The sequence below is a fragment of the Eleutherodactylus coqui genome, chromosome 6, assembly GCF_035609145.1.
Source record: "Eleutherodactylus coqui strain aEleCoq1 chromosome 6, aEleCoq1.hap1, whole genome shotgun sequence".
NCBI classification, from domain to species: Eukaryota; Metazoa; Chordata; class Amphibia; order Anura; family Eleutherodactylidae; genus Eleutherodactylus; species Eleutherodactylus coqui.
In genome coordinates this window covers 121,751,382-121,765,502 of record NC_089842.1, presented here as the reverse complement: position 1 = coordinate 121,765,502, position 14,121 = coordinate 121,751,382, and the positions used below count along the sequence as shown (strand labels likewise).

Sequence of the window (14,121 nt, the reverse complement as noted above, 5' to 3'; positions counted from 1 at the left end):
TCGGTACAGGGCCGGCAAGCCAAGCGGCTAGACTCGCCAAGCCCCGATAGTGGCGTTAAGGTGAGTGTATGCATATATATTTTTTTTTTTTACATAAGCTAGGGATAATGTTCAGAGAAGAGTTTTAAATAAAAGCCCTTCCCTGAAAATCATCCCTAGCTTGTGTAAAAAAAAAAAGGGTGACCAAAAAAGCGCAATTCTAGCATTGTGTAATTTTTTTTAATGATGTTTAGGGCTTATTCACATGAGCGTATATTAGATGGTGCTTTCATGGCTGACCAATATATACTACTATGTGATGCATGGGCTCGGCATATATGCCGTCGGGCATAAGCTGTCTCGCCCTTCCCTCCCCCTCACCGGCTAACCTCCTCTGTCCTCCCCTCCAGCTGTTTGCAATGGGAGGGGATGGAGCTAAGCTCCTGCCCCTTGTTCGCAGCCAGCAATGGGAGTATGCTACTAAACTCCCTCCCACCTCCCTTTTCCGCCTGCTGTCATTGTCTCCCATAGGAGTCTGTGGCAGCAGCCGTAGTCTGTCCAGGAAGAAAGTTCCAGGACTATCTTTTCTGCCCAGTGTAAAAGCACCCCACCAGGCGTTTTTACGCTAAGAGAATACGCCTGTGTGATTTGATCAATTGTAATTCAGTACATCAGATGGTTGCATATATCGTCCGCCTGTGAAAACGCTATCCGATATGCGCTTGTGTGAATAAGCCCTTACTGTGTGGGATGAATACTGTCTTCCTTTTACAGGATGCGGTGATACCAAATATGCTTCTTTTTTTGTCTTTTAGAAATATGGGAAAAGTTTTTTTTTTTCTAATGTGGGGCTCCAGCGCTGTATCTCTGCTATCCTTCCGGTGTTTGTTGTGGGAGATGATGTCACTGGACTTCACCTGCTGTTGCAGCCAATCAGAAGCTCTACATCCTTGTTCTGAACTTCTGCCATCATGGCACCCATGGCGCTGAAGCCAGGAAAATGGGTGGTGACTAGAGATGAGCGAACCTACTCGGCCACACCCCTTTTTTGCCCGAGCACCAAGATTTTCAAGTACTTCCATACTCGGGTGAAAAGATTCGGGGGGTGCCGTGGGTGAGTGGGGGGTTGCAGCGGGGAGTGGGGGAGAGAGGGAGAGAGAGAGGGCTCCCCCCTGTTCCCCGCTGCTACCCCCGCTCCGCCACACCTCCCCCCACCCCCCGGCGCCCCCCGAATCTTTTCACCCGAGTACGGAAGTACTCGAAACGAGTAGGTTCACTTATCTCTAGTGGTGACACAACAGCCTCAGTTTGGTTGCAGCAGTCAGGTGACTTCATCTTCCACGACAAACATCGAGAGGAAGGCGGGGCCACAACACTCTGCCATGTCAGGGGGAGATAAGTACTGCTCTTTTTGTTATTTAAACATAATTGGGACAGAATAAAAAACAGTGTCAAGCCAAAAGGTTCTCCGACATCACTGTATTCAACGTCCCAATAAGTGTATAATAGATTATCTCCAACTCACCAGGTGTCACAGAGGAACCATCTACCTATGGATTGGTACTCCTTGTGCATCCCAATAGGCCAGAATAACCTGGGATCTCCACACAATACGTAGCAATCCCCCACCTCAATTGGTATCCTAGGCAGGAGAGCACCATTTACCACTCAAGATTAGAGATGAGCGAACGTACTCGATAAGGGCAATTTCGCAATCGAGCACCGCGATTTTCGAGTACTTCACTACTCGGGTGAAAAGTACTCGGGGGCGCTGTGGGTGAGCGGGGGGTTGCAGAGGGGAGTGGGGGGGAGAGGGAGAGAGAGAGGGCTCCCCCCTGTTCCCCGCTGCTACCCCCCGCTCCGCCGCGCCTCCCCCTGCCCCCCGGCGACCCCGAGTACTTTTCACCCGAGTAGTGAAGTACTCGAAAATCACGGTGCTCGATTGCGAAATCGCCCTTACCGAGTACGTTCGCTCATCTCTACTCAAGATCTCTAATTGGACTCAGTAATAGAAACAAATACAAAAAAAATGAAAACAAAGAGCGCTAAGGGGGTGCTCGTATTTATACATATGGTGTTATATTTAAGCTTAAAAAGCACTTACTTTGAAAAGGGTAGGGGGGTGGAAGACTGTGGTCTCCCACTACCACTATCTAAATCTACTTTCAGACTTTCCATCAACTTTTAATCAGTCCAAATAAAATATACAGCAACAGTATAACTTCAGGTGCATACAGCATCTTTATGGAGATGGCAATGGATTTTTATTGGTTGCTTACAAACTCATGCTTTTTCAAGCCCAATATTGGGGTTCTCACTCCCACCTCCTGTTCCAAGTAAATGCTTTATAAAGTTTTCATTAGAGATGAGCGAACCTACTCGTTTCGAGTAATTACTCGATCGAGCACCACGATTTTCGAGTACTTCCGTACTCGGGTGAAAAGATTCGGGGGGCGCTGGGGGCGGGGGGAGGTGTGGCGGAGCGGGGGGTAGCAGCGGGGAACAGAGGGGAGCCCTCTCTCTCTCCCTCTCCCCACCACTCCCCGCTGCAACCTTCCACTCACGCACGGCGCCCCCCGAGTCTTTTCGCCCGAGTACGGAAGTACTCGAAAATCGCGGTGCTCAGGCGAAAAAGGGTGTGGCTGAGTAGGTTCGCTCATCTCTAGTTTTCATATAGCACTGGATATAACACTGCTTGTTTTTGCTTTTTGTATTTGTTAACACAATTGTAGCTATAAGGGCAATGTCGTCCGGTAATCGTACAATCCCTTTAAGACACACCCACTTCTGTTTAACACCCCTTGCTGTGCAAGGCGCAGTGGATCACTCTGTTTGGTGCATTTGCTTCATAAATACGTCTAAACCGTGATGTAACATTGAGGCATATTTACTTAGACTGGCGTTTCACCCGCAAGCCTCTTAATACATTTGTTTCATTTAGTAGTTTGTCAATGCACTAGATGCAAAGCCTCTCCCAGCTACAAACTGGAGTAGGTGGGGACAGCATATATGCCTAAAAAGTCATTGCTTCTGCGTGCCTTCAAGATACCTTGTGCAAGGTGAAAGGGTGTGGTTGTGTCACAGCAGCTTTCAATGAGGAAGCGGTGAAGGTGTGATGTCAGAGGGGGTGTACTGTACCTTGACTATTCATTGGCCAACAGCTCATCTAAAGTTCAGGCCAACCAGAAGTTCCACCACTGAGGAATATGTTTCTCTTTTTCCTCCAGTAGGATGGCTGAGAGGAAAGACAGACAGATAATGTCATGTATAGGTAGAGGCAGTGCAGCAAGTCTGTCTGCAGATTATTTTAATCAATAGCTGGCTGACTGCTGCTGCAGAATTGGACCATGAGTCATTCACCATCCGTGTTGGTATGTATTACGTATGTATGTACTTGTGTGCATCTGGATGTGTAGAAGTATGCCTGTACATGTTTGTGAAATGTTTGCATGTAAAAGTATAGCTTTGTGTTTCTAAGATGTGTCACTGTGTGTGTGTGTAAAAAGTGTGCAAGTTTAAAAGTGTGCATCTGTACTTGAAGTATATATTCAGAAGTTTGGGACAACTTTTTAAGGCTGTGTTTACATGTGCAGCTCAGAGTTGTCAGAAAATTCCGGACAAAATAGCACATCATGTGGTACTATTTTGTCCGATAGATTGCAAGCAGCAATACTGAAGTCTGACAGACCCCATTTAAGTCAGTGAGGTCTCTCAAGTGCCATTCATGTCAGCTAAGTGCTTTATCCTGCAAGTCAGTTTTGTTCATTGTAGGGTTCCTATGATGGAGCCAAACAATGGATATAATATTACAAATATCAACCCAGCCTTACTTATTAACTAAGTTACTAATACTAACTAAATTTACACCACATTTTCAAATTTATCCAGGTATAATACAAAAAAAGAAGTGTCTACTGTAAGCTATTATTAATTCATATTTTCTTCTATTGTTTTTGTTATTCTTGTTTTTCCCCCTGGCAGTGGATATATTTTTTGCAGAGGTAAATGTAAGCTTGGTTCTGGTACGGTGCCTGTGTAATAAGCTTTCTTCTGGTACCACATCCTTGTAGCAAGCTTTGTTCTGATATTGTATCTATACAGGAAGCTGTGTTCCGTTACTCTATATAGCTTTGAAAGCTTTGTTCTGGTACCATATATATGCAATAAGCTTGGTTCTTGTATCTAATTATGTGGTAGAGAGGCCTTTGTATTACCTCACCTCTGGGTTAGACTAGACTGCCTTTTTGCACCCTGTATAATTATGACCTTGGTTGTGACTACAGTTGCCCAATAAAGGGCACAAACGTCTCCACTTGTAAATATAAAAAAACTTGATGTGATTTCTATGAACGTTCTCTAGATACAAACTATAAACTGTTCAAGTAAAATGAAACACTAAGGTACAGTATACAGTCCCCTTCTTGTGACACAGTGAAAAATTGAATGGACGTTTTGAAAGCCGTAACTTGAAGCTACTCGGCCCATTTATAATACTAGTTCAGTTGCAAGAAAAAGTTGGTGAAACCTTTGGAATTACCTGGATTTCTGCATTAATTACTAATAAAATGTGATCTGATTATTATCTGAGTCACAATTAGCAAAGCTAATAGCACATAAACAATTCTACCTTTCATGTCTTTTGTTGAACACATGGTGAAATATTCACAGTGCAGGCAAAAAAGTAAGTGAACTCTTAAATTTAATTACCTGTACTGTACATACCCCTTTAGCAGCAATCATCACTACCAAATGTTTCTGGTAGCTGCAAAAAAAGATTTACACAACTCTTGTTGTCTTGTTTAAGGGGTTTTGTCATTAAAAAAAAATTCTATACTCACCTATTCCTCCACAGGCTGTCTTTTTACAGAATTTTTTCCTCCCTGAGCTTCTGCAGTCCCCAGGGTCACCTCACCTCCTGCTGGGTCGGCTTGTTATGAAGCCTGCATTCCTTGCATTCTCCTTCCTGCAGGTCAGTAAAGGTCACACCCCTGTGTCCTAGTATTCACTGGCTAGGAAGGAATGCTGATCTATTGCAGAGACAGCGGGCATGAGCAAGGCTGTGAACTGTGACAAAATGTACATCGCCAAGCAGGAAGGAGACTGCTGGCAATGTATGTAAACCTCAGAGGAATCAGCCAGCTGGAGGTGAGATGACCACCCCTCCACCCCCCTGACTGCAGGAGACAGGAGAAAATAGGCGAGGTGAAGATCTGGTAAGCAGACTAATGGGGGAGGAATAGGTAAGTATAGAATTTTTGTCTTTTAATGACAGAACCCACTGCTGCCCTTACATTTTCCTGTAAAATATTTCAATACATCTTAGAATTTGTTATGCAAGGTATCTAGGAACTGAGACAGCAAAGCAGCCTCTATCCATGATTCTCCCTCTGCACTGATTTACAGTTGGGATAAGGTTTTGATGGACAGAATTCTTTTTCCTCTAAACATAGCATTGTGCATTTGTGCTAAAAAGTTCCACTTTTGTCTCATATGTTCATACATCATTTTCCTAGAAGCATTGTGGAATACCCAGCTGATCTCGGGAAACCTTGAGATGGGTCATGAATCATGATTTTTTTTGTTTGTTTGTCTGTTTGTTTTTACAGTAGTGGCTTCCTTTGTGGTGTCCTCCATGAATATTTTTCTTTCTCAGTATTTTTCTAATAGAGGACACTATATGAGCAAACATTTGAAAAGTTTTGTTCAGTCGGTTTGCAAACCTTTGAAACAGTTTGGTTCAGTCCAAATTAGTTTGAACCAAATCAGAAGTTCATTGAAACTGATGTATAACACTATCTGAGAGCCATGAAAGCCCTGTGTAACATTCTGACAATAGTATGCAGGACTTTTATGCTCTGTGGCCTCCTTCATAAGACCGTATGCGTTTTTACGTTCACCTGTATGTAACATATAATCACATGAATGAATATTTGACTCGGTCGAGTCCTGATCTTTATTTGCGTATTTCAAGCCAACACCACTTTATCATCACTACTTTATCTCTGGGGCATATTTCTCCATCAGCCCCTAATCTAAGGGTCTTGTAAGTTCTAAATTAGTACCCTCTCTACCACATTTTAATGTATGTAAATTGTTTGTTTTTAATTGATTATATTTTTCTGTTTACTTGGTGGGATTTGTCCATCGCAAACTTTAGGACATTTCTCTTAAAACAAGCAGCACACCTGCTGTCTTGCATAGCAAAATATTTGTAACTCTACAACTGTTTCTTAGAGCATGGCTTGAGTGTTGTCTTCACCTACTAGAATTTCACCTTGTAAAATTTTTGACATTGCCTTTAAAACAAGCAACACAACCTGCTGTTTTCATTGGTGCAAATTTTGATCCAAAAGATCCTATAGGGGTCTTAATTTGTTTTAAGTGACACCCCTGTGTTACAATTGACCCCCTACACCACTGTATACTATTTTAATCATTACCATGCAATTTGGGGGCTTTGGCTGCATTGGGAACCTTCTGGAGGCCAAATGAGTGAACCCAATTTTTAATCCCATTGGCTTTAATGGGAGTCCGAATCAACCATCCCGATCCACGATAATGTTTGTGAAATCGGCCCTAATCTGACACGAACCAGTTATTTTACTAATCGCTCATCCCTATAAATTTGCTTGAATTTTTACTAAAAGGGAAATAAAGGAACTCCAATTCTCCTAAGGCCTCAGTCACACGGGCGTAAATACGCGCGTAAAAAAACCGCGTGACCATGTCCATTGCCACCAATATGTTCTATCTTTTGTAGGTGCGTTTTTAAGCGCGTATATACGTACGTAAAAACGCCCGTGGGTTTTTATGCGCGTATTTACGCCCGTGTGACTAGGGCCTAAATCTGCATTTTGAGTCAAATGTTATTTTAAGAGATATAGCTGGAAAATAAGTGTTACAAGGAAGGCGATAAATGGATTTATTTAGAAGTTGAGTTATGTAACAGTCACACCTTTCAAAATCAATCTGTCATAACCGGATTTGGCAAAAGCCTGAAGTGAGGATTCATCTATATAGTATAGAGCTGAGATCTGTAGCTTGTAGCTCTCCAGTTGTTAAAAAATTGCAACTTCCAACATGCTATTAGTTCAACTTTCACCACTATTCATTGCAAGATTTCATTAGGCCTCCTTCACAAATTATGCTTTTGGTCTATTTACATGTCATAGACAACTTCTCTAAAACTTGTATGACGAGTCTCCATGGCAGTACTACTTTTTGCAGCAATTTGTGTTAAAAATTAGGTTTCCTTGAAAAAAAATGCTGCGCTTGGGAAAAGTGCTTGGGAAAAAATGAAACCGACTCCAGAAATGTCCTCCAATCATCCCAAAGATTAAAAAAAACAGCTGTATGAAAACATGATTTAATGACAGTGTGAAGAATTTAGATTTTGTAGGGGTTCTACTTCATGGTTTCATGCCTGTATGATACAATTTCCATATTATATATTTTTTCATGTTTTACTTTGTTTCAGTGAATAACTGTGAAATGTTTTTGTGTTCTTCCAGAATGATTCCTCCAACAAGCAAGACATTTCGTGTTAACAACTTGGCTTCGGGAACAGTTTACGACTTATGTGTTCTAGCAATTTATGATGATGGCATTACATCTCTCACGGCCACAAGGGTTGTTGGATGCATCCAATTCACAACTGAGCAAGATTATGTTCGTTGTCATTTTATGCAGTCGCAGTTCTTGGGAGGTACCATGATAATTATAATTGGTGGAATCATAGTGGCCTCGGTCCTTGTTTTCATAATTATCTTGATGATTAGGTATAAAGTTTGCAATGGCAACGGACAACATAAAGCCACGAAAGTCAGTAATGTGTATTCTCAAACAAATGGATCTCAAAATCAAAGTTGTAGTGTATCAATGCCTCCATCAGCTTCCAAGCAAGTGGTTGGACATGACGAGAGTCTGCAATGCTGTAAGTCAACAGACAGCGGAGCACCATCTTCTGACACCTGCTCAAGTCAAGGTGCAGCTGCTACTACCTCTGCTTTGCCTCACACATGGACTTCAAATGCTTCTGCCTCACTGAAGCAGAAAAGAAAAACTCAATTAAAACCCACAGACTCACAGACTGAAACTGTTTTAAATATGGAGTCCCAAAACACAAATAGAAATAATTCAACTGCCCTTCGGTTAACTAGTCGCCCCACTGGGTCACCAACCTATAAAAGAGCACAATCAAGGCCAAGTAAGTTCCTTACATTACCTGCAGATACTTCTAGAGCTAAGCGGAGGTACTCTCTAAATGGTGAAATTATGGAGTACCATTGTTATGTAAACTCTCGTAACACAGGTGGACTGTGGTCAAAGAGGAGCATGTCCATGAATGGGATTTTGGTTCAGTCAGATAATTCAGACATGGACAGCGGAAAAGCAACTTTTTCAAGTTCTGAGTGGATATTGGAGAGCACTGTGTGATTAGTTCCTTTAAAAAAAATAAAAAATAGAAAAAAAATTTAAAAAGAAATGAAATTTGAGAATTTCGAGCACAATACTAAAATGAATTTAAAAATTCGAAAAAAAGGGGATTCCAATTTATGTCTCCTTTTTGGCTTCTACAGGATTGTGTCAAGGCTACCTGCACATTCTGTTCGCTTTTTTCTGGTGATAAAGTTACAAGATAAAATAGCGATGATGTTGTGAAATTTATGAATCAGCAGCGGTGCCTTCCCTTCCTATAGGACTGGCTTCCTGGTTCTGCTAAAGCAGAAAAATAAATAGGACTGAGTTCACAATAAAAGCCTTTCATATGGGAAAATTCCTTCAAGCTTTCAACATATTAAACTATATAAAAAAAACAATTATGGAAATTAGTTAAAAAATATTTTTTAAAAGACCAGACTGCATTTATTTTTGAGTGACAATGGTGTTGCCTTTATTTTTAGGCAAATGATGTACAGAACAACAACTTCTGTGTTGTTATGTTGTGTAAAATAAAATATTCAATATCTATATGGAGACATTGTTGAAATATTTCCTCTTATTCTGTTACTATGGTGATTATTTATATTAATTCATAACTATCAAATTACAATCAAATTACATTTAGATGGTCACTTTAAATTAGTCCACCTGGGTGCTAAATATGTTTGTGGGTCATTTTGTTAAGAAACGGTTACTATAAAATGTTAGGCACAATCTCTAGAATTGATGTTATATTACTTTTTCCTGCTTTAAAAATTGTATTTTTTTAAGGATCACTTCACTAGGGTTGTGCAATATTAGAAAAACATGGCTGCTTTCTTCCACAAAATACCACATTGGCTGTACTCTGATATTGCAGCTCAGCTTCACTAAAATAAATGGGTCTGAGCTACATTATCACACACAACCGATTGACCGGTATGGTGCTGTTTATGGAAGAAATCTGCCAAGTTTTAGTAACTTGGACAACGCCTTTAAGGTTATTAATTTTAAAAAAAATATTTGATATTAAATTTAATGTTACAGATGATTTCTTGTGCATATACAGACTTTTAATTTGGTTTTATTTTTTTAAAGGTATATTTTTATACTTTATTTTAAAATATAGTTTTGTTTTTTTTAAGTTTTAGCTTAATCACAATTGCAAAAAATAAATAGTTCCCTTAAGAAGAATTTATGATTTATTCATGTTTGCAGTTGGTTCAAAACTCACGTGATTTTCACACCGTTACAGCATATATTATTAGGGATCATGCTCATAACAGAGCTGCACAGTGTGCAACACTCTCCTAAATCTGAAAGGGATCTGTTTATTATTTATCGCACTTACCCCAAGGTAAAAGCAGAATAACCCCAAGCTTAGTTTATTTTTTCCATAAAATATTCAGTTATACTTACAGTATATATCGTACATATCACAAGATATTAAAAATACGTAATTCCTACAGTTTTGTATTTACAGTTCCTATGCTGTCCTATGTATATCTTTATTTAACCTCTTAAGAACCAGGCTGTTTTGATCCTAAAGGGCCAACCACTTTTTAGGGATTTTACCCATGTGGTGGTTTAACTGCCTTATTCTTTTTTCCTTTAGCGACCAAAATTATTTTTGCTGTGTTTTTTTCCCCGTGACATATAGGGTTATTTTCTTATCTGTTTTCACTGACTTTTTTCATTTTTTTAGTTTTATTGGGGGTAAAAAGCTATAAAAAAATTTAAAATTTTAATTTATAGTTGTATTTTTTATATTAGTATATTCATGCTGAAATAAAGTACAGGAATTGGTTCCTCATATACTTTCAGACGTTTTCAAATATAATATGTATAGTTTTGGATTACACAACGCATACGACGACAGTTTTGGTCTGTGTCAGCTTTGGGTCATTTTCTTTTTTATGTATATATTTTTATTTTATTCTGTATTTTCTTTTTTTTTCGTAACAATTTTTTTACCATCTATGTCCACCATGATGTCATATAATACCTCTGAGAGACATTCACGTTGTCTTTTTCTTTTTTATTTCACACTTTGCTATTGCAACTGGCACATCTATAGGAGCCCCAGTTACAGGGGAAAACATCCCCCTGTAGTGACATCAGTCATTAACAGAGCAGATTAGAGCCTTCTAGAACCTTGCAGCTCTGCTCTAACAGGGAGCACCTGGAGATCACATGATCGCCAGCTCGCATAGTGGAAGCAACACTTCCACTTTACCTCTTTAGTACATAGCACTCATTGAGTGCTATGTACCCAGAAAAGGAGAATGCAGAAGCAGTTAAAAAACACTTCTCCCTTCTCCTCTCAGTGTTCTGCTGTGTCATACATCTGCTATCAGTGGGGATTAAAGCCCAGGAGGACCAGGTGCTGTGTATTTATCATGCTTGCTCCTTAAGGGGTTAAAGACTACAAAAAAACCTTGTGTTTCATTTTCATGTCTTACTTATTTGTATTTGCCCCCACTTATTGATAATCTTTAGATATACACTTGGTTTGTTTATAGATAAGCACCTTTAAAACTTAGCTTTTAATAATTTAAAACTAAAACTTATGGGCCATACAAAAAAATAGACATGGCAAACAAACAAACAAAAGGTATTCCCCTGGGTCAGTAACCAGGGTCACTCAAAATGAGCCTCTACAAGTGCCTACTCATTGGGGGAACCAATAATGAATACATAAAGTCAGGCTAGAGGAGTCTCCTAGTAGAATGAACACGCCATGAGATAGAGTTATACTCTTATCTAGAGTGCCCAATATAGATAATGTCAAATATATCACCAGGTACTGTAAGAGAATAGATAGGTGCATCAATTAGATGGAATCCGTTCTGATGCATCTAGCATCATAACCATATTCTTACGTCCGATAACCTACATTCTTACGTCCTCTTCCTGCCTATCAACTGAGTGCCTAATTGAGCCACTAAAAGAAGAACCACCCTATATTAGGGCAATAAACTGATACTTACAGACTTTGACAAAGCTAGAAGAAATAGTTCTTTATCAAGGATCTTACTAACATGATTCTTAAAATTGAATCTGATGAGCAATGTAAATGGTTCAAAGCGTTTCAGTCAAATATCAGACCTCATCAGGAACCTTATAGCTCTTTAGTTAAGTGCTAATAATGACCGACCACTAGATTAGATGCACTACACATACATGAGGATCTATTCTAGGGTAACCAGATAAATTACCTACCACTAGTAAGCTGCTTGTATACATAGATCTCACTATGTGATGAGCTATGCTAAAGTAACCCTAGGCCCAATCATCCAAGGTCACCAAACTAGAGCCCAGAGCCCAATTCTCTCAGCAGGCTGTCCACCATCAGGGCTGTCCTTGCTGCTACTTTGTTATTTCAAATTTGCTGCTCTTCTTGGGCTTGGGAGGATTTGGCTCTAAGAATCATGTCAATAAGATCCTAGATAAAGAACCATTTCTTCTAGCTTTGTCGAAGTCTGGAAGTATCAGTTTATAGACACTCGGTTGATAGGCAGGAAGAGGACGTAAGAATTTGGGTTATCGAGATCCATTACATCTATTATGCTAGATGCATCAGAACTGATTCCATCTAATTGATGCACCTAGCTATTCTTTTATAGTGTGTGGTGATATATTTGGCATTATCTATACTGGGCACTCTAGATAGGAGTATAACTCTACCTCCTGGGGTGTTTATCCTACTGGGAGACTCCTATAGCCTGACTTCATGTATTCATTATTAGTTCCCCCAATGAGTGGGCTCTTGTGCAGGCTCATTTTGTTTGACCGTGGTTACTGACCAGGGGGATACCTTTTGTTTGTTTGTATGTCATGTCTATCTTTTGTATGGCCCATAGGTTTTAGTTTTAAATGATTAAAAGTTCAGTTTTAAGGGTACTTAAACCAGTAATTTCTGGTTTGTTTATAGGCTTCAACCATAGGGACACATAGATCTGCATAGGAACTACAGATACATAACTATACATTTTTAGTCAAGACTATTAAAAAATGGCCTCAATTGTTATTTTAGATAAACTGGAGATACAGTACTGTGCAAAAGTTTTTGGCAAGTGTGAAAAAAATGCTGCAAAGTAAGACATTTTTTTCAAAAGTTGAAGGCATCTGATTGATTCCAATTTTTTTCTGCAGCAGGACAACGACCCCAGACATAAAGTCAATGTCACTAAGGACTAACTTCAGCATAAAACAGAATTAGAAATCCTGGAAGTGATGATATGGCCCCCACAGAGCCCTGATCTCAACATCATCGAGTCTGTCTGGGATTACATGAAGAGACAGAAGAATTTGAACAAGGCTACATCCACAGAAGATGTGTTGTTAGTTCTCCAAGACAAAAACACCCTGTTGACTTTCTTCAAAAACTGTGTGCAAGTGTACCTAAAGAATTGATAATGTGTTAAAGGCAAAGGGTATCACACCAAATATTAATTTGATGTAGATTTCTCTTTTGTTCATTCACTTTACATTTTGTTAATTGACAAAAAACTAATAACACTTCTAATTTTAAAAGCATTATTAATTTGTAGCATTTTTTTCCACACCTGCCTTAAACTTTTTCACACTATGGTATTTAAAATGGGTGAGAAAGAGTAAACAACCAGGTCTCTATGTAAATCTGTTTTCAGTATTTTTTGTTGAGTTTTTAAAAGGTTTAGTGCATAAAACTGTGTCAAAAAATATATCAGTGCTATTCTTAGCAACCAATCAGATTCCACTTTTATTTTGACAACATATCTGAAGATGAAAGAAGTTTGAATTCTGAAAACATTGACACTTTCTCTAAGAAACATTTATTGCATGAAGCCCATACCATCAAAAGAGTTATCCTAGAAAAATATGCATATATACCATTATGTGTCCAAGTAGTATAAAAACACCAATTACTTGCTATAGAACAAATAGGGTTTTTTTTTAATATAATGTATAAACAGTATGTAAAAAGCTACTAAGCTGCATATAATGATGGCTGCATGCAGACAGAATTTTATAATTCAAAGAGTAACTAAAAACTTTTATTTTTTTCCTAAATTAATAGTAGAAGTGAATATAAAAAAAACTTTGAAATATATCTTACCAGAACTGTGGATTTATATATGACACAAACAGACAAACAAACAGATTTAGCGTTTTATATATGATTAGGGAAAAATGCTTCTTTCTCCAATTATCTGACATTGATCATCACCCCTATTCTGCACTGATCACTCACTCTGAATGTGTTGATAAAATCTGACCACAGAAGTATGTACACTGAAAGATCAGATTATAGCCAAAGCGCATAGAAGTACATGGAGAGGGGAAAAGAAGGAAGACAGAAGCTGCTGAAGGAAGACAGAAGCAGAGAGATTAACACAGAGACGCGACTGCAATTTCTAGTAAGTTTTTTTTTTCTCCCATCAATGCTGAATTTACATCAACACAGTACTGCTGTAAGATGTCCTCCATGTTGCTGCTTCTGGGGCTGTGCTGTGGAACAATAGAGAACAAATCCTGCTTCCCTACGTATGCAGTATATAGGAGACATCATAACAGCTTGTCTTGACCCTTTTCTAGAGCTGAGATCAAAGAAAACAGGCAATTAGAAACTGAGCCTATGTAAGGGGAAAATAGCTAAAAGAATGCAGAATCAAAACTATATAATGGCCAGATAAAGCGCTATTCCTCATGTACACACGCAATAGTTTATTCTGAAAA

General features: G+C 39.1%; 1 protein-coding gene across 2 annotated transcripts in view; it reads left to right on the top strand.

Moving 5' to 3' along the window:
• LRFN5 (leucine rich repeat and fibronectin type III domain containing 5) overlaps nucleotides 1-12,829 on the top strand; it is a 230,193-nt gene extending 217,364 nt beyond the window's left edge. The window contains exons 4-5 of one of the 2 annotated variants that reach the window (XM_066605734.1): nucleotides 7,491-8,185; nucleotides 12,556-12,829. In XM_066605734.1, coding sequence (XP_066461831.1) covers nucleotides 7,491-8,185; nucleotides 12,556-12,578 — 718 coding nt within the window. In that variant the 3' untranslated portion in view covers nucleotides 12,579-12,829. Of the gene's footprint in view, nucleotides 1-7,490; nucleotides 8,852-12,555 lie in introns of those variants that run through there. The other variant, XM_066605733.1, reaches the window with a different exon arrangement.
• Nucleotides 12,830-14,121: the final 1,292 nt, after the last annotated feature.